The sequence below is a fragment of the Phyllosticta capitalensis genome, assembly GCF_038381095.1.
Source record: "Phyllosticta capitalensis strain CBS 128856 chromosome Unknown BKA78scaffold_2, whole genome shotgun sequence".
Classification (NCBI taxonomy): Eukaryota; Fungi; Ascomycota; class Dothideomycetes; order Botryosphaeriales; family Phyllostictaceae; genus Phyllosticta; species Phyllosticta capitalensis.
This window is the reverse complement of record NW_027117440.1, coordinates 922,498-942,329: the sequence shown is the minus strand read 5'-3', so window position 1 is coordinate 942,329 and position 19,832 is coordinate 922,498. Positions and strand designations below refer to the sequence as shown.

General features: G+C 53.1%; 7 protein-coding genes across 7 annotated transcripts; 3 read left to right on the top strand and 4 right to left on the bottom strand.

The window, feature by feature from the left end:
• The first annotated feature begins 32 nt into the window (after positions 1-32).
• On the top strand, positions 33-2,180 carry BKA78DRAFT_305239 (mitochondrial carrier domain-containing protein). Its single transcript, XM_066887685.1, has 6 exons — positions 33-101; positions 174-487; positions 535-953; positions 1,003-1,039; positions 1,102-1,417; positions 1,474-2,180. The coding sequence occupies exons 2-6, from the start codon at positions 188-190 to the stop codon at positions 1,767-1,769; spliced, it is 1,368 nt and encodes a 455-aa protein (XP_066747557.1). The 5' UTR covers positions 33-101; positions 174-187; the 3' UTR covers positions 1,770-2,180.
• Positions 2,181-2,577: 397 nt separating this feature from the next.
• On the top strand, positions 2,578-3,252 carry BKA78DRAFT_228255 (uncharacterized protein; the record flags this gene model as incomplete). Its single annotated transcript, XM_066883725.1, has 1 exon — positions 2,578-3,252. A coding segment is annotated over one exon (675 nt), but the record flags the coding sequence as incomplete, so codon positions are not given.
• A 1,733-nt stretch (positions 3,253-4,985) lies between these two features.
• BKA78DRAFT_376955 (uncharacterized protein) lies at positions 4,986-6,094 on the bottom strand (the record flags this gene model as incomplete). The annotated part of the gene is made up of 3 exons (XM_066892854.1): positions 4,986-5,805; positions 5,884-6,019; positions 6,079-6,094. The coding sequence occupies 3 exons, from the start codon at positions 6,092-6,094 to the stop codon at positions 4,986-4,988; spliced, it is 972 nt and encodes a 323-aa protein (XP_066747555.1).
• Positions 6,095-11,484: 5,390 nt separating this feature from the next.
• BKA78DRAFT_245701 (uncharacterized protein) lies at positions 11,485-12,412 on the bottom strand (the record flags this gene model as incomplete). Its single annotated transcript, XM_066884148.1, has 3 exons — positions 11,485-11,757; positions 11,807-12,109; positions 12,158-12,412. Coding segments are annotated over 3 exons (831 nt in total), but the record flags the coding sequence as incomplete, so codon positions are not given.
• A 1,175-nt stretch (positions 12,413-13,587) lies between these two features.
• On the bottom strand, positions 13,588-15,158 carry BKA78DRAFT_73080 (uncharacterized protein). Its single transcript, XM_066893665.1, has one exon. It carries the CDS (start codon positions 14,832-14,834, stop codon positions 13,749-13,751), a length of 1,086 nt encoding a protein of 361 aa, XP_066747553.1. The 5' UTR covers positions 14,835-15,158; the 3' UTR covers positions 13,588-13,748.
• A 1,419-nt stretch (positions 15,159-16,577) lies between these two features.
• On the bottom strand, positions 16,578-16,914 carry BKA78DRAFT_246150 (uncharacterized protein; the record flags this gene model as incomplete). Its single annotated transcript, XM_066884186.1, has 2 exons — positions 16,578-16,779; positions 16,832-16,914. The coding sequence occupies 2 exons, from the start codon at positions 16,912-16,914 to the stop codon at positions 16,578-16,580; spliced, it is 285 nt and encodes a 94-aa protein (XP_066747552.1).
• A 499-nt stretch (positions 16,915-17,413) lies between these two features.
• On the top strand, positions 17,414-19,644 carry BKA78DRAFT_73054 (PLC-like phosphodiesterase). Its single transcript, XM_066893664.1, has 5 exons — positions 17,414-17,984; positions 18,039-18,388; positions 18,442-18,842; positions 18,894-18,988; positions 19,042-19,644. The coding sequence occupies exons 1-5, from the start codon at positions 17,514-17,516 to the stop codon at positions 19,561-19,563; spliced, it is 1,839 nt and encodes a 612-aa protein (XP_066747551.1). The 5' UTR covers positions 17,414-17,513; the 3' UTR covers positions 19,564-19,644.
• The last annotated feature ends 188 nt before the right edge of the window (positions 19,645-19,832 follow it).

Genomic DNA, 19,832 nt, shown 5'->3' with positions numbered 1-19,832 from the left:
CCGCCCGCTTCCTTTCTCTCACTCCTGTGACACCTTTCCTTCCGCCACTCCAGGCTTTGTTTTGAATCTCTCGGAAAAGACTGAAGCTGTAGGCAGCATTCGTAAGTGGTTCCGCCGTCTCGTGACATTGTTTACGTCGCGACTGAGCTCCGCGGAGGCTAACTCTGTCACAGGTGAAAGCGACAAGATGGCGGTTCCTTTGCCCAACTTTGGAGCCTTGCGCGATGCCTTTGCGTCCGCGCCCTCAATGAGCAATCAGTCCTCGGATTCTGCCCAGGCCCCGAGGTCTCGATACCAAGCTCGCCAGGAGCTCTACGGCACTTGGAGTGCTGTTGATGATGCCAAAGACAAGGCGAACAAGCTGAGCAATGCCGCCGTCAAGGAGCTCCAGCAGGCCAGCGCCAAAGCGCAGCAGGCCACTGGCAAGATTGAAATGTACTCGCCCAAGTTTTATGCGGCTTGTACCACTGGTGGTCTTTTGGCTTGCGTGAGTCACCACTGATTGATCAATACCTCGACTTCTAATCCGCGAAGGGCCTCACCCACACCGCAGTCACGCCGCTTGACCTGATAAAGTGCAGACTTCAGGTTGATAAGAACATGTACAAGGGCAACTTTGATGGTTGGGGAAAGATCATGCGCGCCGAAGGTTTCCGCGGTATCTACACGGGCTGGGGACCGACTCTCTGGGGCTACTCGGCCCAAGGCGCTTTCAAGTACGGCGGATACGAGTACTTCAAGAAGTTCTACTCGGATCTGGCGGGCCCGGAGAATGCCAAGCAGTACAAGACGCTGCTGTACCTGACTGCGTCTGCGTCGGCCGAGTTCTTTGCAGACATCGCCCTGTGCCCGTTTGAAGCCGTCAAGGTCCGCATGCAGACTACGATACCTCCCTTTGCGAAGTCGACGTTTGGTGGCATTTCTACCGTCACGGCCAAGGAAGGCACTGCTGGGTGAGTCTCACGGGAATCATGAAGAAGTGGTGCTGATGACAAATTTTAGACTCTTCAAGGGCCTCTACCCGCTTTGGGGTCGCCAGGTAAGGATCAGATCTTTTCTCATACTCTTCCAATGCTGGCGCATGCCCTTAACTTGTTCCAGATTCCCTACACGATGATGAAGTTTGCTTCTTTCGAGACCATTGTTGAAATGATCTACGACCGCTTGCCTGGACAGAAGAGCGAATATGGCAAGGGTGCCCAAACGGCAGTCTCGTTCGTCGCGGGTTACCTCGCTGGTATCGCGTGTGCCATTGTCAGCCATCCAGCCGACGTCATGGTCTCGAAACTCAACGCGACCCGCAAGGACGGCGAGGCTTTTGGAGCAGCGACGGCGCGCATCTACAAGGACATTGGATTTGGAGGACTGTGGAACGGCCTTGTCGTCCGCATTTTCATGATTGGCACGCTGACTGGACGTGAGTTACCCCTGAGCGCATGCATGTGTTGGAGAAGATGGCTAACTTCTGTACAGTCCAGTGGCTCATTTACGACGTGAGTCTCTATGAATTGACACGGATGATGAATATCACTGACAGCGATGCAGTCGTACAAAGTCGCATTGGGTCTCCCGACGACTGGCGGACCGGCCCCAGAGGAGAAGAAGGAGAAGGATGGCGAGACGGTTGCCAAGCTGGGTTAGGAGGGGTACGTATAGATGGGATGGTAGACACGGCCTCAGAAACGATTGCTTCAGGGCGCTGGAAGCTGAGCTTGCTAGATCAATTGATACTTTCTCAGGATATCAGGGGGCCAGCCAGGGGGTGGTGAGTCTCAGGGGAAGGGGGTTCACGTCGACCCTCCCCTTGGATAGTCTACGGAGAGTTTTGTCGGTACATTATGCGAGAAGAGTGGACCTGAAACATGGTGTACGGCGTGTGTACGGCGTGTGTGCGGCGTGGATTGCGTATCTTGCAAAAAGGTGCCGAGGCCCAGTAGGACGTACGAATGGGAGGCTGGGGGAGCAGCGGGATGTGGGGGTTCAGTTGAATATGAGAAGAGTGGGTTTATAGAAGAATGAATCGTGAGGGTAAAACTAAGAGCAGCGCGGCGAAGACCTTGGCGAACTGCGGCACGGGCCGCCATCAGTCGACAACGGCCGGAAGTGATGGAGCCGTCTCGCCTCGCGGCTGCGGTCCGAGTCGTTGTCCCCGTAGGCCCTCCCGATGCGTAAACTCCAACGACTCGCAATCGCTTACTCGCCTCGTCCCGCTCCCACTCCTCCACGCCCACTGCGCCGCGCCTCGACAATCATCATCGCCCTCTCCAATGCCCATCATGCCCAATGCTGCTCTTTTCCCCGATTCAAATCCGCGCGGCACAGAGTACGACGCATCGCCGGCCAAGATTGTTTGTCGCCCGCACTGGCCAGCAGCCCTGCTCATCCACGACTCGCAGAGCCCATCAAACGGACAATCTCTAGTACGAATGGGGCTTCCCGGCCCACGTTGAGCGCCTCACCGTCGTTTCACCTCAGGGGAAATCATTCATCAGTAAATATCGAGCCTTGCGCCGCTGTTCTCCGGGCCTCCATCTCCTCAACCAACCTCATCACTTCAAAGCCATGGCAGACGAACACACCACCGCCGAAGTAACCCCCGTTACCCAGCTGCCCGACGACTCCTGGTGCGAGGGAATCGTCTCCCGACCAAATGGCCAAATTCTTGCTGCCCGACTCGACCTGCCCGGCCTCTACACATTCGACCCCAAAGACCAAAGCGCCGAGCCGAAGCTGCTGCACACCTTTCCCGACGCCGAAGGCCTGACCAACCTCTGCACTCTCAGCTCAAAACCTGGCGAGGAAGAATACGCCGTCATCGCCGGCCGCTTCGACATCAAGACCGTCTCCATTGACTCAAAATCGTGGGTTGTGTGGCGAGTGACGCTGCGCGGGGATGATGACCCGCCCGTCGTTACCAAAATCGCAGAATTGCCCGACGCCGGCCTGGTCATCGACATAACCGCGGGCGCACCGCAGTCGCCAAACGCACTGCTGCTTGCCGATTCGGAAAAGAGCTCCATCTGGAAGCTCGACACGTGCACCGGCGAGATCGCCGTTTTCCTCGCCGACCCCGAAACCATGGCAAAGGCCAACCCGGACGAGTTTTTCGGCATCAACACCCTCACAAGATCAGACAACCACATCTGGTGGACAAATACGAGCAAGGGCCTGGTGTGTCGCGTGCCCGTCGACGACGCCGGCAACGCTGCTGGACCTGTACAGACCGTGGCGACCGAGCTCTACAACAGCGACGGCCTGTCGGCCAGCGCAGACGGCTCTGTTGCGTACACGGCCGGCTACATGTCAGGGCAAATCTGGAAGGTCAACGTGGACAGCGACAACAAGGGCACCGTGACCGAGATCGCGCAGGACCTCAACAGCCCGTCGGCGCTGTTTTTGGACGAACGCGTGGACAAGACCAAGCTGTACGTGGCGTGCTGCGGCGACAAGGAAGTGGGCTGGGTCGACGACGACAGATTATCGAATTCGGCCAAGCAAATCGAAGTCAGCGTCAGTTTCGAAATCTCGAGCGACTGAGACGACGCCGGACAATGAAGAAGAAAAAAAGTAATTGCTTAATCAAGTTATAATACCCAATCGTACTTGCATTCATCTTTATCGAGATTTTCATCTCTGTACTTTTTAGAACGAATGGATCTAGCTTTGACTGAGCATCATCTGCTTGTTGTTCCTTTGGCACCAGGTCTGCACTGCGCGCGCTTCTTTTGCTTTGCGATTACTTTTTTCTTTGCATCTGTTTAATCAGCGCGCAAGGCTTTCTACCGGGCCCGATTATTTCTGGCTCCGAGTCTCGATTGATCTGGGCCTGAAAAGTGGGGGAAGGGTGGAGTCATGCAATTGAGAGATGCGCTTTGTTGGGCCTTGAATAGGTAGATATCAGAGCTCTTTGGATTGTAGCGGCGTAGGTCATTATCGCGGCGAAGTTTATTGTAGCGGCGTATAGCGGCGTATATGGTTATACTGGGTTCGCTGACCAAATAGGAAGATGCCGCCGACCATCTGCTTAAGAAACTGTTAGTCCTGCGGTATGTCCTCCTACGGCTCTTTGCGCTGCGTCCAGGGCTAAAACGGGATCCTTCATTCAGATTTGGCTTCCAAAGCCAGCGCTGCCTGGACGCCATCATGTGCGCTGACATTGTGGGCAGGACGCGTGACTTGTCACTCGTGGCGACTATCCATCTTTCTTCTGGCTACTTATAAAAGAGTGTTGACGTTGGCTGTACCTGAGCTGCAAACATGCAGACGCGAACGAACGCTTCTGCCGGACCAGAAAGACGGACTGCTCCTTCTGGCTAAATGATGGGTGCCTGCTTTGCCTGTGTCCTTCAGTTCTTCTTCCGCCAGCATCAGAGGGTCTTGATGGACTCGCGTATCAGGGCTTTGCAATGATGGACCACATTACCTGGTGGTGACAAATAACCAGGGGAATACTGTCCGAGGAGCCATGGCTGAAAGACAACGAAAGAGCAAGCAACGAGCCAAAGTCATAAACAGGCCTTCGAGAATGGAAGCCCACAAACCAAAGCCAGAGTGCCTCTCTCTCCGCGGACTTATTTCTGCAGTAGAAAACTCGACGGTCATGGAGTTGTCAGGATGGAGTGGAGAGAGCTGCAGTATTTATACGCCTGTCCGCCAGTGGAATCGGAACAATGGTTCCCTCGCTCCCATAAAGAAGGTTAGTCGGTCACGAGTGCTGGAAAGTGGCCATGGGTTGAAAGTCAGGTGTATGCCCCTCTTCGCCACCATCATCCTCAACTGGACGTATTGAGTACCACTTTGAACAAGACTTAGACTTGTCCCAAATCTTCCTTCCTTCAGCACACTACCCTCATGTATATCTTTAACTACGACCGAAGATCACCACCGAAATTCTACGTCTGATGAAGCTCAACATTGTGCGATAATGAAGATACCCATTGGCTAAACTCGATGCTTTCCCACCGCCGCACCAAGATCCCGTCGCTTCAAGAGATGCTCATCAAGACGTCATCTGTTTGCAACCTGTGCTTTTTGAGTGAATTCACTGTTGCCTTTGATTTAAGGATGTCCACGTAAACACTTGCAGATCTGGTGCTCGTCGCGTTGATCTTTTCGGTTTTCCTTTCAATTCCAGCCTTGTCGCCCCTGAACTTGCCGGTCGCCAGCGCCTTTTCGTGTTCAGATGTTTTTGAGTACGCCTTACGATTCCTAACGACGTCTTCGTACAAGCCCCAACGGCTCGCAAAGCACTTCGTTGAGCCAGTGTACGCCTTTGTCTCGTTCTTAGCCTGAAGGAGATCGACGTACACACCCGCCGACGTGGTGCTCGTCGGATTGGCTTTTTTCAAGTTCTGGACTTTCCATCCTGGGGATCCTATGATGAACTGTACGTCCAATGGTATCCAGCCAAGAGTTTGCTTCACGAACGTCTCCATATGTGCTTGGAGCTGCATAGCAGTAAAGAACGAGGCCACTCCGGCCCGGACACCCGTTTCCCTGTAAAGCTCACAGAGAGCAGTGACGGCATCGATAGTTTCTTTCCATATGGATTGGAATGCAGAGATGTTTGCGGCAAGCTGGGCGTCGGTCACATTGGGGAACCTAGCTTGCAGGGTCTCAATGGTTCCCAAATCTGCGAAAATGGCTGCCTGCCTCTTCTTGCTTCTCGTGAGCAGATACGATGTGCGGAGGTTGCCATCCAGGTCGACCAGCGTTCCTTCGCGCCAGTCCAGCTCCTGTGCTTCATTTGGGCCGTTCTCAATAGTTGGGGAATCCGCACTCAAGTCTATGGCCGAGTCGTCCACGCTGACGACGGATTCTTCTTCTTCCGCGATCTCGAGCTTGAAATCAGGCTATTCGGATGTATCCTCGTTCCAGTCGTACTCTGACTCCGAGTCCGTGTCTGAGGATTCCGGGTTTAAGTGGACGCCTTCTTCGACTGTCTCGGATGGCGGCAAGTCTCGGCGCTGAGGGATGGGTGGCGGACTTGTGGCGTTCTTCACTGCGGACGGCTTGACACCTAAAAAATACAGCGTCAGCTCTGAACCTTTCGCGGTACTACAGACGGGAGTCACTCACCATTCGATGGCGGCATTGGACCTCCGAGAGCGCAATGCAGCTTTCGGGAAACATGGTACAATGAGGGATACTCGAAATTCAGGTACCACGTAAAGCTGTGGAGGAAAGGCGAATGGCTGTGCGTGGTGAAGTTGAGGTTTAACGGTTGAGGTCGACAAGTTGTGGTTGTTGTTCTAGTGTGGAGGGGAGGAGCGCACTCTTGTGGGGTTGCGCCTGCCTACCTCAATGCTACTGCCACGACTATTTCAAATGATGTCATGGATGACTGATCCTATGAGGCACCACCACAGTGGGTGACGAAAGAGATTGCTGATTCCGAGAATTTCTATTGCCAAGTCAGAACATGTAGAGATGTGGAGTCTTCAAGCGCTTGATGCATTGGACATGGAGAGAATTCTTCTCCTCATGGATAGTCACAAGGAGTCTCCGAGCGCTTACATCTGAGTGTGTGATGACTTGAAACTGAGCCTTAGTTGAATTTCTTTCGTCACCTATTGTGCTGGCCGCATTGGCGGGCGCGCTCAGACCTCTTTCTTCCGCTCGTCTGTGTAGCTACAACAGGAACAGTCACCTTACCTTTGGAGAGGCTGGATGATTTCCAGACATGGCTGAGAAATAATTGACCAAGGGCGACAAAGTGCAGGCATGTCATGTCGCTGATACCACGCTTGATTCTTTGCGCGCTCACGCCGCCAACTTGCAGCCTTCATATCTTTCGAATCGGCCTCTACTTCTTAAATCTCTCGCAACCTCTGGATTTAAGTGGTGATCAGTCTTAATAGAGGTCAAGTCAATTCTGAGCTCACTGTCAGTCTTCTTGGCTTTCTCGAAATCTTACACCACCAGCCGGACACACTTCGGTTTTTACTCAGTTCTGTCTTCTATAGGCTCAGATTCAGAATTCAAAGAAGAAAAACAGCCCAGAGTACAATGAGAGGTCCTGGAACTCCTTTCCCAGCGCCATCGATCACCCGAGCAAAGATGCGAGGAGTAATCAAGGAAAAGAATTCACAAACAGAGCGCGTTGATGTTCCGGAATCACTGAAAGTGTTTTTCATCACAAATTGGCTATGTAGGTGTCCAAATACCTCAAGATGTCCTGACTCGACTGTTAGTTGACAACCGCAACAATCTCACCAGAATAATGCCACCCTTGCGACTTGGAGAGACCAAGGACGTACTGTTTCCCTCGTGGGGTTGGTTCTTCTGCCTTTGGACTTGAATATTTCCTGTGCATTGATTGAAGATCGGTCGAAGGCAGATTGATTATGCACCACAACTTGACGGGAATGGATAAGATTGTACGACAGCGCCGCAGTCCTTGATATTACCTTGATGTCCACTTCCCACAGTCGGAATACGAGTTTCAAAATCGTTGTCAGAGGTTCAACGGGCACCAAATGGAGCGAGAAACGCTCAGCCACAAAGAGCCGAAAAACCAACATGAAGTGCAAGTTGCAAGTGATTGATGGAAGGGGTCACCCCAAGGTATAGACAGAATGAGGCAGCCGATACTCGATGGGAACCCCGAGCGACGTCGCCTCTGCCAAGTCAGGGGCTCGCTTTGAGTTGATCAGCAGACCTGGCGAACCCCGAATCCGGCAGAGTGTGAGCACAGTCGGCACTACAAAAGCCCCCAGCAGTTCAGGAGACATCCGCAGTCAAACAATGTCGCCATTGAAGAGATCCATTGGTAGATTTCGAGGTCTGCAGGACTACCCCACTTGGTGGGGCGGTCCTGTTCGCTTCTTCTCCCCCCTAATACTGCAAGGGAAAAATGTGTTGGCTTGCGGCGCCTGTTGTGACTATGAAAATGTGGTGACGTCCACCATCATCACATTGCAGATGATGATACCGGAATAGGGGAAAGCCACGACTTGAGTTTGTTGGTTCGGTAATTGCGAAAAACGGAATCCCCAGAAGTCCTTCAACATCTTGTACTTGAAAATGCGGTTTCTCTGCCGCAGATTTTGTTCTGTGGAGCAAAGCTCTGGATCCTCGGTCTGTCAGAAGGTGTTTGTAGCTTTTTCCCCCGGCAAGCCGGAGGAAGGGGAATTAGGTGCTGCGAAGGGGGGCTTTTTGGTGAGGGGGGTCCGCCGAAAAGCAGATTGATGGCACGCGCTAAACCCAAATAGGAATCAATCAAAGTTTGAAGTTTGGATTTAGTCAGCAAAGGGAAGTTAGCACGTGAGTGGTGAGCACTTGGGACACCCTCTCCCCTCTTACCCCAACAACTAGCACGACAGCAACCAGCGCGACAACAACCAGCGCGACAACAACAGCGATAGCAAAAATGAGCAATAAACCAGCGCGATGACCCGCACAACAACCAGGGCAACGACCACTGCGACGACCACCGCGACGACCACCGCGACGACCACCGCGACGACCACCGCGACGACCACCGCGACGACCACCGCGACGACACGTTCCAGTTCCCCGTCCTCGCCTCCTCCGGCTTGGTGAGTCTTGCGCAACCTTGCCGGGGGTGTTTAGATGGATTCCTGCACCAATCCATCTACAGTCCATATTATACTTGATGCTTGAATGTGCTACTCTCCTGACAACTATCCGCTAGCGCCCGTGACAACGTGACTCGGATTTGGGATCGCGGTAGTAAGAAATGGGCATCGCGATTAAGTCAAGCCGTCTTCGCAGGTGAACATCAGCTATATTTAAGCCGCCCTTTCCGCTGCCTCCCCGTATTTGCCAACTCTTACAACAACGTCGCTTTATTCCTGGGCTTTGATCGGAGAATTCACTGGTTTCCTGTTCATCCAGAACGCTGTACTTCTTACGCCAGCGGCTGCTCCAGACTCAAAAGCCATGAGAGCAAGACTCCTGAGAAAAAGACGCTGCTCTTCACCAGTGAAAAATGCTGAAATTCATTACCACGCAATAGGAAACCTAGACGAGCCTTTCTGTGTCGAATGTCAGTACGAATAAGTCTTAGGTTTGAAGCCTTGTTGCTCCACCAAACCAGTAGTTCCTGAGAACAGGGAGCGCTCCCCCCCAATTTTGGAACCACTCCGCTGAAAAGTCTTCCAGAAAGCCAAGGCACTGCAGCCGCGATATTTATTCAGTACGCTGTAAGAATGGAATCTTGTCAGCTGACCCCCTGAGGCTCTCTCGCATGGACAGTGGGACCATGAAAGTCATGCCTGAAGTTCTGTACGCTCAGCGTGTGGTATAAAAGCCCAGTGCAACCCTCTTTTTTGAGCACACTTACAAGGACAGCTTCACAGCACATTATTCGCTCATATGACCTGATCACTGGTTGGGAATGGGTGTGATCCTGAGACTTTCACTGTGTGTCCCCCGTCCACGCCTCTGTCAAACTTTGGTTCCTCTCGGAAGCTGGGCCAGGGCGACTCCACGTTCCCTGAAATGGTGCCGCTCGTTGATATGTGATGGCGGCGAACGCTATGAAACTTTGCCGGTGCCGATGGGAGCGACCAAGCCGACTCTAAGAGGAGGCTACCAGAAAAGACAAGGCGAGAGCACAAGTAGTGGACGTTGTAATTGCCGAAACCGTAGTACCCAAGCGGATTGGCAAAGTACAGCGTCTGTGTGGTTGGTATGCAGCGGACAGCGAGAGGTTGTGTCCCTTTTATAGCCGCGGAGCACTCGGGTTGTGTGTCAGGACCGCTTCGTTGCCACGCCGCGTGATATTCTCGATTACGCGCACGACACCTCTGCGAAAGAAGCAAAGCGTGCAGTCAAAACCATGCGCAATGCGCACGTGGCAGCGGTGGCGCCAATTCGAGCTGCCCTGACGTGGTATAAAAGCTCTGCCTCCCTCTTGTCTTCTGTCTTTCGCATTCTTCAGAAGCGTCTTCGGTGACAAAAAGGCAGCAATCCTTTCACTTCTGGACTCCCATGGACGCGCAAGACAACTTCCGATTACTTGTTCCTTGCGTTCCGCGCAGCGCTAGCGAGGCAAAAGGGCGTCAGGCTGAAGCGAGCGTGGTGAAGAGTTAATGGAGAGAGCGTCAACATAAATCATGCTGAGATGCAGCGTCTGATAGAAATGGTGACGAGGTCACGATTTCCTACAACGATGAAAAGCAGCATGCACCAAAGACCTGCTGATACGGGGAGGTTTACTCTTCGGAAACAGCGGAGTTTTTCGAAAGTGCGCACCCACTCATGCAAGTGATGCAGACGTAGATAATGGGGCGTTGAATTGTGAGCAAAGACTTCTAGGTTAGGACAGTTGGTTGGTGACAAGCAAGCGAGGCGTCGTTCTTCTTTTGTACCTAGTGAGTGGAGTCATTTCAGGAATACGCATGATCTGAATGGCGGCGGCGCTGCGTAGGCACTGCTTTCGAGAGAAAGAAACAAATCAATATGCGAAAAAGGAATCGCATTACGTAGTCTAAAGGGTTGTCCTTAGCAGCTGTTGTTTCGTTCGTTCGCAAAGTCATAACTCGTGATACCTTCTGGCACCATTTTACTTCTTCGGTTCCCCCTTTTCTTTCGTATAAACTTTACTCCCTCAGACTGGCAATCGTACCCAAATGAGGGAAGATTTACCCATGGAGCGCGTCCATTTCTCATCGCCATCAGTTCAAGTGCGATTCTTTGCCGACCTTAGACGCGACCTTTCTTCATCATTTCATCCCACCAAGCACCCCTCTTTTTCTCAACCTCCCTCGCGATATCCTCTGCAGCCTTCTTCCTTTTCTTCAACCCCGCCTCGTCATACTTCTTGTACCAGGCCATGTCCTTCATCCAACCCTCAAAGGTCGACCGGGTGAACATTGCCCTCTGCAGAATCTGCTGTCCGTACGTGCTGTCTGCTCCATGGCTCATCTTGACCGAAGTCTCCATCTCATTGATCAAGTCCACCAAGAAGTGCATTGGCTCAAGGCGTTTGATTAATTCTGCGCCAACTGCATCTTGGATTTCCTGACGCGCTGAAAATTCGTCCGGTTTGACGATATGCATGGTCGGCAGGATGAGGCTCCAGATGTGCATCGGATGCACCGGATGATGTGGAGGGTAAAGCTTGGAATCAATGAGGGCGTAGCGGTGCATTTGAAAGAGCCAGCTTTTAGGTACGTACTCGTATCCGTTGCCGCGATTGGGGCCGAAAAGCGATTCGCGGCGGATGAATTCCTCGGCGAGGGCCGGGAAGGGTTGGCGATGCGATGGCCAGATGCCTGTGGAGTTGAGCATTTGCAGCGCGGGAACTACGCCTTCGGTGGCATGTCTGGGGTCAGCCTCGGGGGTACCAGCTTCTTTCTCAGCTACTTCGAAGGCGTGGGCCTCAATCGCGGCAAGGTTAAGGCCAAGAGGAGACGTGGAATGTGCTGGCTTGGGTAGATTGGCCGCAATCTTTGACATGACTTGCTCTTGCTCTGGGGTAGGTATAGGAAGTCGCTCGTCAGCGGCATCATTCCCTTTTTGACATTTGCTGCAATTGCAGACAAAGTGGTATCGCTCCAGAAGCTCTTTCTGGCGATACTGGAATGGGTTCGCCTCGTCGATGTAGGACACCAATATTTCCTCGTCTTTGGCGATAGGCTTGAGAGCGCGGAAGAAAATCTGGGGCCCGTCAAAAACGACGAACGTATTTGGGTCGCACGAATGGTTCGCGCTGCAAGCAAAAGGATCAAGGCAGATGCCAATTGGAATCAGCCCTGGATTGGTGAGAGTGAGGCTGTTGGCAATGACCTGCTCGAGGTTAGCTCGCCTATTGTTCGCCATCCTCCAAGATAATTACCCGACAGTAGACTCCGATGGCTTCATCAGTGTCAAAGACATCATCAGTGCCAGAGTAATGGAGCGCACCCAGGGCCATGATGGCATGTGTTTCCCAATCCGGCTGCTGTCTCAGGCTGTCTTCATGGGACGGCAGCGTATGGAAAGCATTCCACTCCTCGTCTGAAATCTTGCCGGCCTTTCTCATGCACAGCGCTTGGACAACGGTTCGTGCAGCATGCGGAAGATTCTGGCCCAGCGGGATGGCCTTCATGGGACCGCACTGGCATTTGTGCTCTCGTTTCCATGAGGCTGCTTGGCAACTCTACTTTTACTTAGCGAATTAATCTTTGGGTCTTTGTGAACTCATTACCTTGCCACAGTACCATACGTGCCTGCATCCGGCACATGATTTCAGTTGAAGTGATTGCGATCCGGTCGATCCATCCCCAGCGAGTGTGAAGCAATTGGCGCAATAATGGGACAATTTGGTGCGGTCCACCGCAGCAAGCAATGGACGTGGCAGGGAAAAGATGAGCTTGCCTGCAGGGATGACTTCCTTGGCAAAAAGACCATTGCCTTCGATTGGCGACTGTTTCTTTACAGCTTTCAAAATTTCGGTTGCCATGTTGGCTTCTTGTTTGAAGGGAATGGAAGAGGTTTGGTTGAGCGGAGCAGGAGGCGGAGGTGCACGCGTTTAATGGAAATGTGGGGTTGGACTCGACGCGCAGTCACGCGTAATAATTTCAAGGTGCGTTGCGACCTTGCCCAAATGGGCTAGGTACCTAATTCAACATGATTATGCCGTGGAGCGGCAGAAGGTCAAGGCCAAGTAACGTGGTACATTACAATTGCTTTGGATCAGATAGGAAGATTGATTGACTCTTAGTGGACTGGTATCACTTTGTACCAACCCAGACATGCTTATTGCCCACCAAGGAGCCTGGCCAATGAAGGTTGGACCATCACACCCATACCCAAAGAGGTATAGCGCGACGTATAGTCAGTCCGACGGCTCGATAGTTCGCAGTCCGATTTCACGAAGTTGTTGAGATGAACACTTTTGCATAGACATGTTTAGAACAACAGAGTGAGGCTACTCATCTAAGTTGTCCTCGACCCAATCCTCTCTCTTCACCACCGTGTATCCAGACGAAGCAATCCAGAAGCAGCATCCACCCCAACAAGCCCGACGAGACTATGATACAAAAAGAGGCCTACAAAGGCTGCGGGTGTTCAAGTGCACAGTATATCCATTGATCCGTAGATCACATTTCCTCAATCACTCACCAGGATTCCGGTGAACCCGTCAGCTCTTCCACCGTCCCTCGCGCACCCTCTTCGTAAGGGTATCACTACGCCGTCTCGCCCTGCCAGATCAGCAAGGACGATTCAACCCAAGAATCAAAACATGGAGAATGAAACATTGTCTCCCGGTCGCGAAACCAGAAGACGCGAACGCGATGCGCCACGGAAACGACATGCTTTACCGCTCCAACGAGGGCGCCATTAAGATGAAAAAGAACCATTGTGCGAGAACTAAAGAAAGAGAATCTGAACAAAGAAAAAGGAGTGCGCCAGTCCGGTTCGCCTCTTGAAAGAAACGCCATAAACTCCTGCGCCCTCGAGGACCAGGGTCTCATTAATGCCGTACGTGACGCGATCCGAGAGGGAGGTAAGACGAAGACATCCTAGTGGTTGTACGTGTCTGTCGAATTTTTTGGGTTTAGGACGAGGAAAATCTGAATGGTGCCATGCAGTCGGGAAGGAGAACGCATCCACGTTCGAGTGCCGTGGTACCTAGTAGGTTCAAATCCGCTTGTCTAGTAGAGCGATGGAGCAGGAAGCGAGCCGCGCGGGTAGATCCAGGGGTCTCCGCAGTCCCAGTCGCCGCGAAGGATTCTTCCCCGAGACGTCAACCAAGATGCGTTCCGAATAGTCAGTCCGTAGGACTGGGTCGCCGATCATTTTCTTGCGTGATGCGCCGTCTCGCCCAGGTGGAGGTTTTTAACGTAGCGAAGGAACGCAATCGTCTCCTCGGCCTCGGGTAGGACCCGGTCGGCGATGGCTTCGTGCTCCGACAACTTCTGTCGCATGCGTGCAGCCTCATCCGTCAATTGTTGCCGTTCCTGCTCAATCTCGTCCTTGTACGACTTCAGCGACTGTTCCCATTCCAGCTTCGACGTGGCGTAGAGGTGCTTCAGCTCCGACACGAAATGGTCTTTTCTTTCCAGTTCCTGCCGCATCTGGCCAACAATAACATCGTGGGCTTGACTTGTGGCTTCGACCATCTCGAGCTTCTTGGCGTCCCGACTCCGGTAGTCCCTGAGCTCCCGAAGCACCTTGTTCTGTTTGCCCACCTCTTGCTTGTAGATTCCGTGGTTCGACTTGAGCTGGGTATCGAGGTATTGGTTCTTCTCCGTCAAGAGTCGGATTTGCTCGCGGGCGTCGGTGAGGTCTTCTTGCAAATGAGAAATCTCTCGAACGTTGTCTCTCTTCACTCGAGCCAACTCGTCATTGTTCTCCTTTTTCAGAGTTGCAATTTCTCGCTGGTGATCCGAATTGGCTTGTCCCAGTTGCAAGCTCATGCCAGTGGCCTGAGCTTCGGCCTGTTTCCTCCTCTGCTCCTCGGCTTTCAGCTGGTTCCGGAGCGACTCTTCAAACTCCTTTCGCGACTTGCGGGTGCGTTCAGCCGCCTCGGCAGCAGCCCTGAGACTGTTGTTCTCCTCGCGCAGTTGCTCGACGACATTCTTCTGGGCGCGTATATTCTCGGTGAGCTCCTGGGTCTTTGCCTTTTCGGCATTGAGGTCTCGGATCAGACGGTCGTTGTGGGCTGTCAGGCGCTCGATGACTTTGGAGGTGGGCTTGGAAGGGTTGGCAAAAGGCGAGACATTGTTGTTCTGGTTTACTCCATTGGTGAGTTCGCCCAGGGGAGAGGGCGAGGGGGACGGTTCGTGGAGGCCGTTGGTGTGATTCGTGGAGGGCATTTTGTGCGAAGTAGGAGTGCGAGGGGCATCGTTTTCGTAGGAATCCCAGAGCCTCGAGTTCATACCGGACGCGGGCCGGGTCGGGGGTATAGAATGCGGCAACGGAAGAGTCGGCGACACATCTAAGGTTGCTGGCGGGCAGGTGCGGTGGGATCAGAGAGCGCACAGAGTCGGGGTGAAGGGGAAGAGGAGAGAGGAATGTCAGGAAGGCAAGATTGACAGGCCGACAGTAAACACGGCCACCCTGTTGCGGTAAATTCGACAGCTGATTCGATGGAGGGTCGTGGCGGGTGTGATTGGTCAGGTTACGCCGTGTATTGGGGCGTATTCTTTCTTAGTACGTCTTTCTTCTGGTCCGCGGCTGAAACACCTTCACACAAAGACGCATCTTCATTTCCTGTGCGCTCCACTTGACGCAACGCTCCGTCGTGGCTCTCTCAGGCTCCCCTTTGCTCCTTTTTCGATCGACGTTGAGAGAGCCAAATTTCGGACGTGCCAGAGCCACTTGCAGGGTTCATTGGTGAGCTACATCATCGGCGGGGACCACCAACGAACAACCAAAAGAACAGCAAACGCCAGACCCGCAGGACCGCTGCAGTATCATTCCAGCTGTCTCTTGTCAACACTACACGCTCTGCATCATCCAAAAATTGGCCCCAAAAGAGCAGAATCCAGATTTCTATTCGGCATGAAGCGGGACATGGTCGCGCAATGCTGACAGGGCTTCCTCGTCGACGCCAGGGACATCGTCCGGAGCACTCCCGCAAGCTTGCATGCATCCACAACCTAAACGGTCGGGGTTCATGCTTTTCTGACGCATGCGGGTTTCGTGCCGGCAACACTCAGTTACCACGGCAATGCGCTGTCATGCTGCCATTTCTCGACCGATTTTCGAACTCGCTTCCCGTCAAGTTTGCTGGTATTCTGGAATTGCATCTCAACGTCTTTTTCTTGGACGAAATTCAGCCTTTCGATTCAGCGGCCGCTCGTTTCAAATTCTGCTGGGCGCGGGCCTGAAAGCTCTTGTTCGCCCATTCAGATTGGCTATAAAACGCCATGTATAGCCGTTTGTTCTGCGCTCAACGTTGCTGCCAAGTGGAGCTTATATTCGCAATTCCCTGCATGTGATAGCGCATGGACCGCACGTTGCGTTGAAGCTTGGTATAACCCCAAGTCATTGCCAAGGAGGGCACTTGAAGCCGAAGGTGCGCTTCTCGAAACCCCATCACGCCAAGGGACTTGCGGCAGTTGTCCTCGCATCATTTGCCTGCCCACTTATCGTGCTGTGTTGGATCAACTTCCAAAGACAACTTCTTGCTCACGCAAAGTCCACCTGCAGCCTCCACGTCGGAGGGGCTGTCAGGTGCCATGTCAAACACGGGAGGCTTGTCAGTCAAACCTAATACAAGCGACGAACAGACCGATCCACCAACCCAATCAGGGACAAGGCTCATTTGATCCGGAGTTGCACCTTATTCCATCGACCCAAAGGACTGGTCGAAGGATTGGAAGAGTATCGGCAGTGGTTGTCTGCTGGGTCGAAGGTATCCAAGATGAGCTTGCCGAACGTTGTCGACATCGGGTCATGAAACATGACGCCTCCCATCAAACGGCTATCGTGGAGAAATTGTAACGCACCTGGAACGGCATCGAGAGACGAAAAGGTGGTCGGCGGTCGAACAGCAGCAGCGCAGCTTGGCTTTTTGCGGAGCAAAGGCATTCATCAAGGCCAGCTTCAGAGCAACAACAGCGACTTGGCGCATATGCAGAGCCTTCCAGCAGAAGCGACAGATTTTGCCAGCAGTTTCACTCCCCAATGACATATGTACAGCCGGCGCTGCCCATCCAGACCTCATGAATACGGTTTGCGTCGACGTCTAGACGTGCACCAGGACCAAATGTCTCCTTTGTTGGATTTGGGTCGTTTGGGTACGTGATGGTAAGCTCGCCGTCGAGGATCAAGTGGGTGGTGAGGTCATTGTGTTTGTGCGGTGGGTAATGGGCGTTTCTAGGCAACCGTCAGCGAGGTGTGCGGTGTCTTTGCATTTGGGGAGACGTACGGTCCATCAGTCCAGGTGAAGACGTGGGTGAAGCCCCAGTCGCGGACTCGGCGTTCAGCTTGGCTGGCAGATTCGTATGGCATGGTCGACAGCAGTGGTGGTGTTGGTGATGGTCTGTGGAGAGGCTCGGCGCGGCGCTACCTTGGAGGTTTCCGGCTCGGGCAGTCTGGGGAAGGGGGATGACGTAAAGGTCCCTGTTCTTGGCTGGTGTCACCTAACACCTCAGCAGGGCACCTCATGCTCTATTCCTGTAAATCTGACAGCCCTGGGTGTTTGTCAATCAAGATTGCGCATTGCTCCCCACAGCCTCGACGCTGATGCCATTGCCTGTCTGCAGCTTTCAAGACACGCGTGCTGAGGTGGCCAAGCTGAGCTGCGGCCACAGCCAGCTTTCTGATACGAAACACCCTCCACCGTGGGCCAAACAAAACCCTCAAGTACCCGCATCTAGGCCCATGCTTCTGACTCGTCATGAATTTCATCCTCTCAGGCCCTTAAACATGTCACGAAACACGTGAGGCCCCTCTTGACCACGAACCCTTCTTGTAGCTTCCAAGTTTGGCCGTCAAACAAGCTCCCGCCTGCCTGCTTTATCCGCCGAGCCTCTTGCCCTTGTCCGTTCCCAACCACCACAAGGAACTCAACTCCAATACATCTTCTCTCTCCTTTGACTCTGTGAAGAATGGCCACAGACTTGTCTACCACGCTGCCGCAGGCGTCGGCTGAGGAGACGGCCCAGAAAAAGGAGACGACCGTCGGAAACGCCGAGGCCCAAGCTGGAGGCGGCACCGCGCCGTATACCATCGAGCATGCGCAGAAAGTAGACCAGCTGAATTCGGGGCTCGCAACCCATGTCAAGTCCATCTTCAAAGAGCTGGAAAAGGACTTTGAGCTGTCCAAGAAACAGGGATTGATCGACTTCTTCAAGACCCACCAGCAACATGCCCAGGATCCCATTCCCATCCAGGATGACCACATCTCGCCGGACCATCTCCAACAGTACTTCCAAACTCACCACTCAAACGCTTTGGCGCCCCCTGAACCCCTGGATCTGAGCTATCCCATTTCCAACTACTTCATCTCCTCCAGCCACAACACCTACTTGACCGGCAATCAACTTTATTCTGAGTCAAGTACCGACGCGTACAAAAACGTGGGTTCCACAAGGCACACGAAAACCTCTGGCTGACATGCTGACGTCCCAAAGGTCCTGCTCCGGGGTTGTCGCTGCGTTGAAATAGACGTCTGGGATGGCCATTCGGATTCCAGTTCCGAATCAAGCTCTAGTGAAGATGAGGGCGAAGGACAGGAAAAAACCGGCATCAAAGCGAAGCTCATGTCCAAGATCAGAAGGAAGAAGAGCGTCAAGTCCAAGTCGGCCAAGGAGACGGCTCAGAAGAAGGAAGCACCTGCTGTTGAAAAAGATGAGAGCTTGAAACCTCAGCGGACAAACTCGACCCGCCCGGAGCCCCGTGTCTATCATGGCTACACTGCGACGAGCGACATCCCTTTTCGAGCAGTTTGTGAGACGATTCGTGACTATGCCTTTGTGAGCTCGTGAGTGGTTCCCATCCAATTTCCATCAGGGTCCAGACACTCACTTGTACCAGAAAACTCCCGGTCATCGTCAGCCTCGAGGTCCACACCTGTCCAGAACAGCAAGAATCGATGGTCGAAATCATGATCGAGACCTGGAAAGATTATCTTGTTCAGCACACGTCGGACGCTGACTGGGAGGATCCTACGAAATTGCGCCTCCCGACCCTAGCGGAACTATTCAACAAGATTCTTGTCAAGGTCAAGTACTCTCCTCCAAAGCGCGGTGCTGAGTCCGAGACGCAAGAAAACGAAGCCAAGACAGAGGAGCTCGAAAAACTTGAGACCAACTCCTCCTCTTCCGATGAGGCCCCGCCAGAGCAGAAGAAGAAGCCCAAGGCGAAGATCATCGAAGCTTTGAGCAAGTTGGGAGTGTACACTCGAGGCTTCCATTTCAACGGCTTCGGCTCCTCTGGTAGGTCAATACCCACGCATTGCTTGCGAAACTCTAATGGTGTCATTACAGAGGCTCAAATTCCCACCCACATTTTCTCCTTGTCCGAGGGTCGTCTTATGGAAGCGCATGAGAGCTTCCCTAGCGAACTCTTTTCTCACAACAAAGTAAGCGATTCGTCTTCAGTGTCCACCTAGCTTGGAACTAATGAAACATCAAGAAATACCTAATGAGAGCATACCCGAAAGGCACCAGGATCTCATCATCGAACCTGGATCCCCCATTCTTCTGGCGCCAGGGAGTTCAGGTGGTCGCCCTGAATTGGCAAAAATGGGACGAGGGCATGATGCTGAACGAGGGCATGTTTGCCGCAACTGGCGGCTGGGTTCTCAAGCCTGCTGGCTACCGCAGCGACTCTCCTGCCGAAAGACACCTGCAAGCTCTTAACTACGGTACCTTGGATTTGACCATCGAGGTTTTTGGTGGCCAAGACCTTCCGTGGCCCGAGAGTGAAAAAGCAAAGACAGACAAAGGCTTCCACCCTTACATCAAGTGCGAATTGCACGTCGAGAAGCCCGAAGAGCGCCACGGAGCTCCGGTCCCAGGAGGCGGCAAGAGCAAAGAGGGAGAACACAAAGTGCGAACCAAGACGTCGAGAGGCTCCGATCCTGATTTTGGAAGAGAGATTATCAAATTCGAGCAGGTTCCGGGTGTGACACCAGAATTGAGTTTTGTCCGGTAAGTCAATTCCTGCTCTTTGCCAGAGTACACCTTTCCCATCTTTCCCCTTCAAGTCGACAAAATTTCTGTTGAGCTGCACACGCCCTTCTCGTGCACCAGGCACCACAGCAGCGCGGGAGAGCCTTGTTTTCCATGGTCATCCCAAACTCAAAATGCCGCCTGCATGCATATGACGATGGGTGCCAGCGCAAGTATGAGTTTCTGCCAACTGCAGTGTCCACTTGCTGGAGTCTCGAGGATTACGTCTCGCACACCACCATGGGTGAATAT

Coding starts and splice junctions, on each gene's coding strand:
- BKA78DRAFT_73054 (XM_066893664.1), top strand. CDS start 17,514: ATGGCCACAGACTTGTCTACCACGCTGCCGCAGGCGTCGGCTGAGGAG. Junction 18,389..18,441: donor GACTATGCCTTTGTGAGCTC/GTGAGTGGTTCC, acceptor CACTTGTACCAG/AAAACTCCCGGTCATCGTCA. Junction 18,989..19,041: donor AACTCTTTTCTCACAACAAA/GTAAGCGATTCG, acceptor TGAAACATCAAG/AAATACCTAATGAGAGCATA.
- BKA78DRAFT_305239 (XM_066887685.1), top strand. CDS start 188: ATGGCGGTTCCTTTGCCCAACTTTGGAGCCTTGCGCGATGCCTTTGCG. Junction 488..534: donor CTGGTGGTCTTTTGGCTTGC/GTGAGTCACCAC, acceptor TAATCCGCGAAG/GGCCTCACCCACACCGCAGT. Junction 954..1,002: donor GCCAAGGAAGGCACTGCTGG/GTGAGTCTCACG, acceptor GACAAATTTTAG/ACTCTTCAAGGGCCTCTACC.
- BKA78DRAFT_73080 (XM_066893665.1), bottom strand. CDS start 14,834: ATGAACTCGAGGCTCTGGGATTCCTACGAAAACGATGCCCCTCGCACT.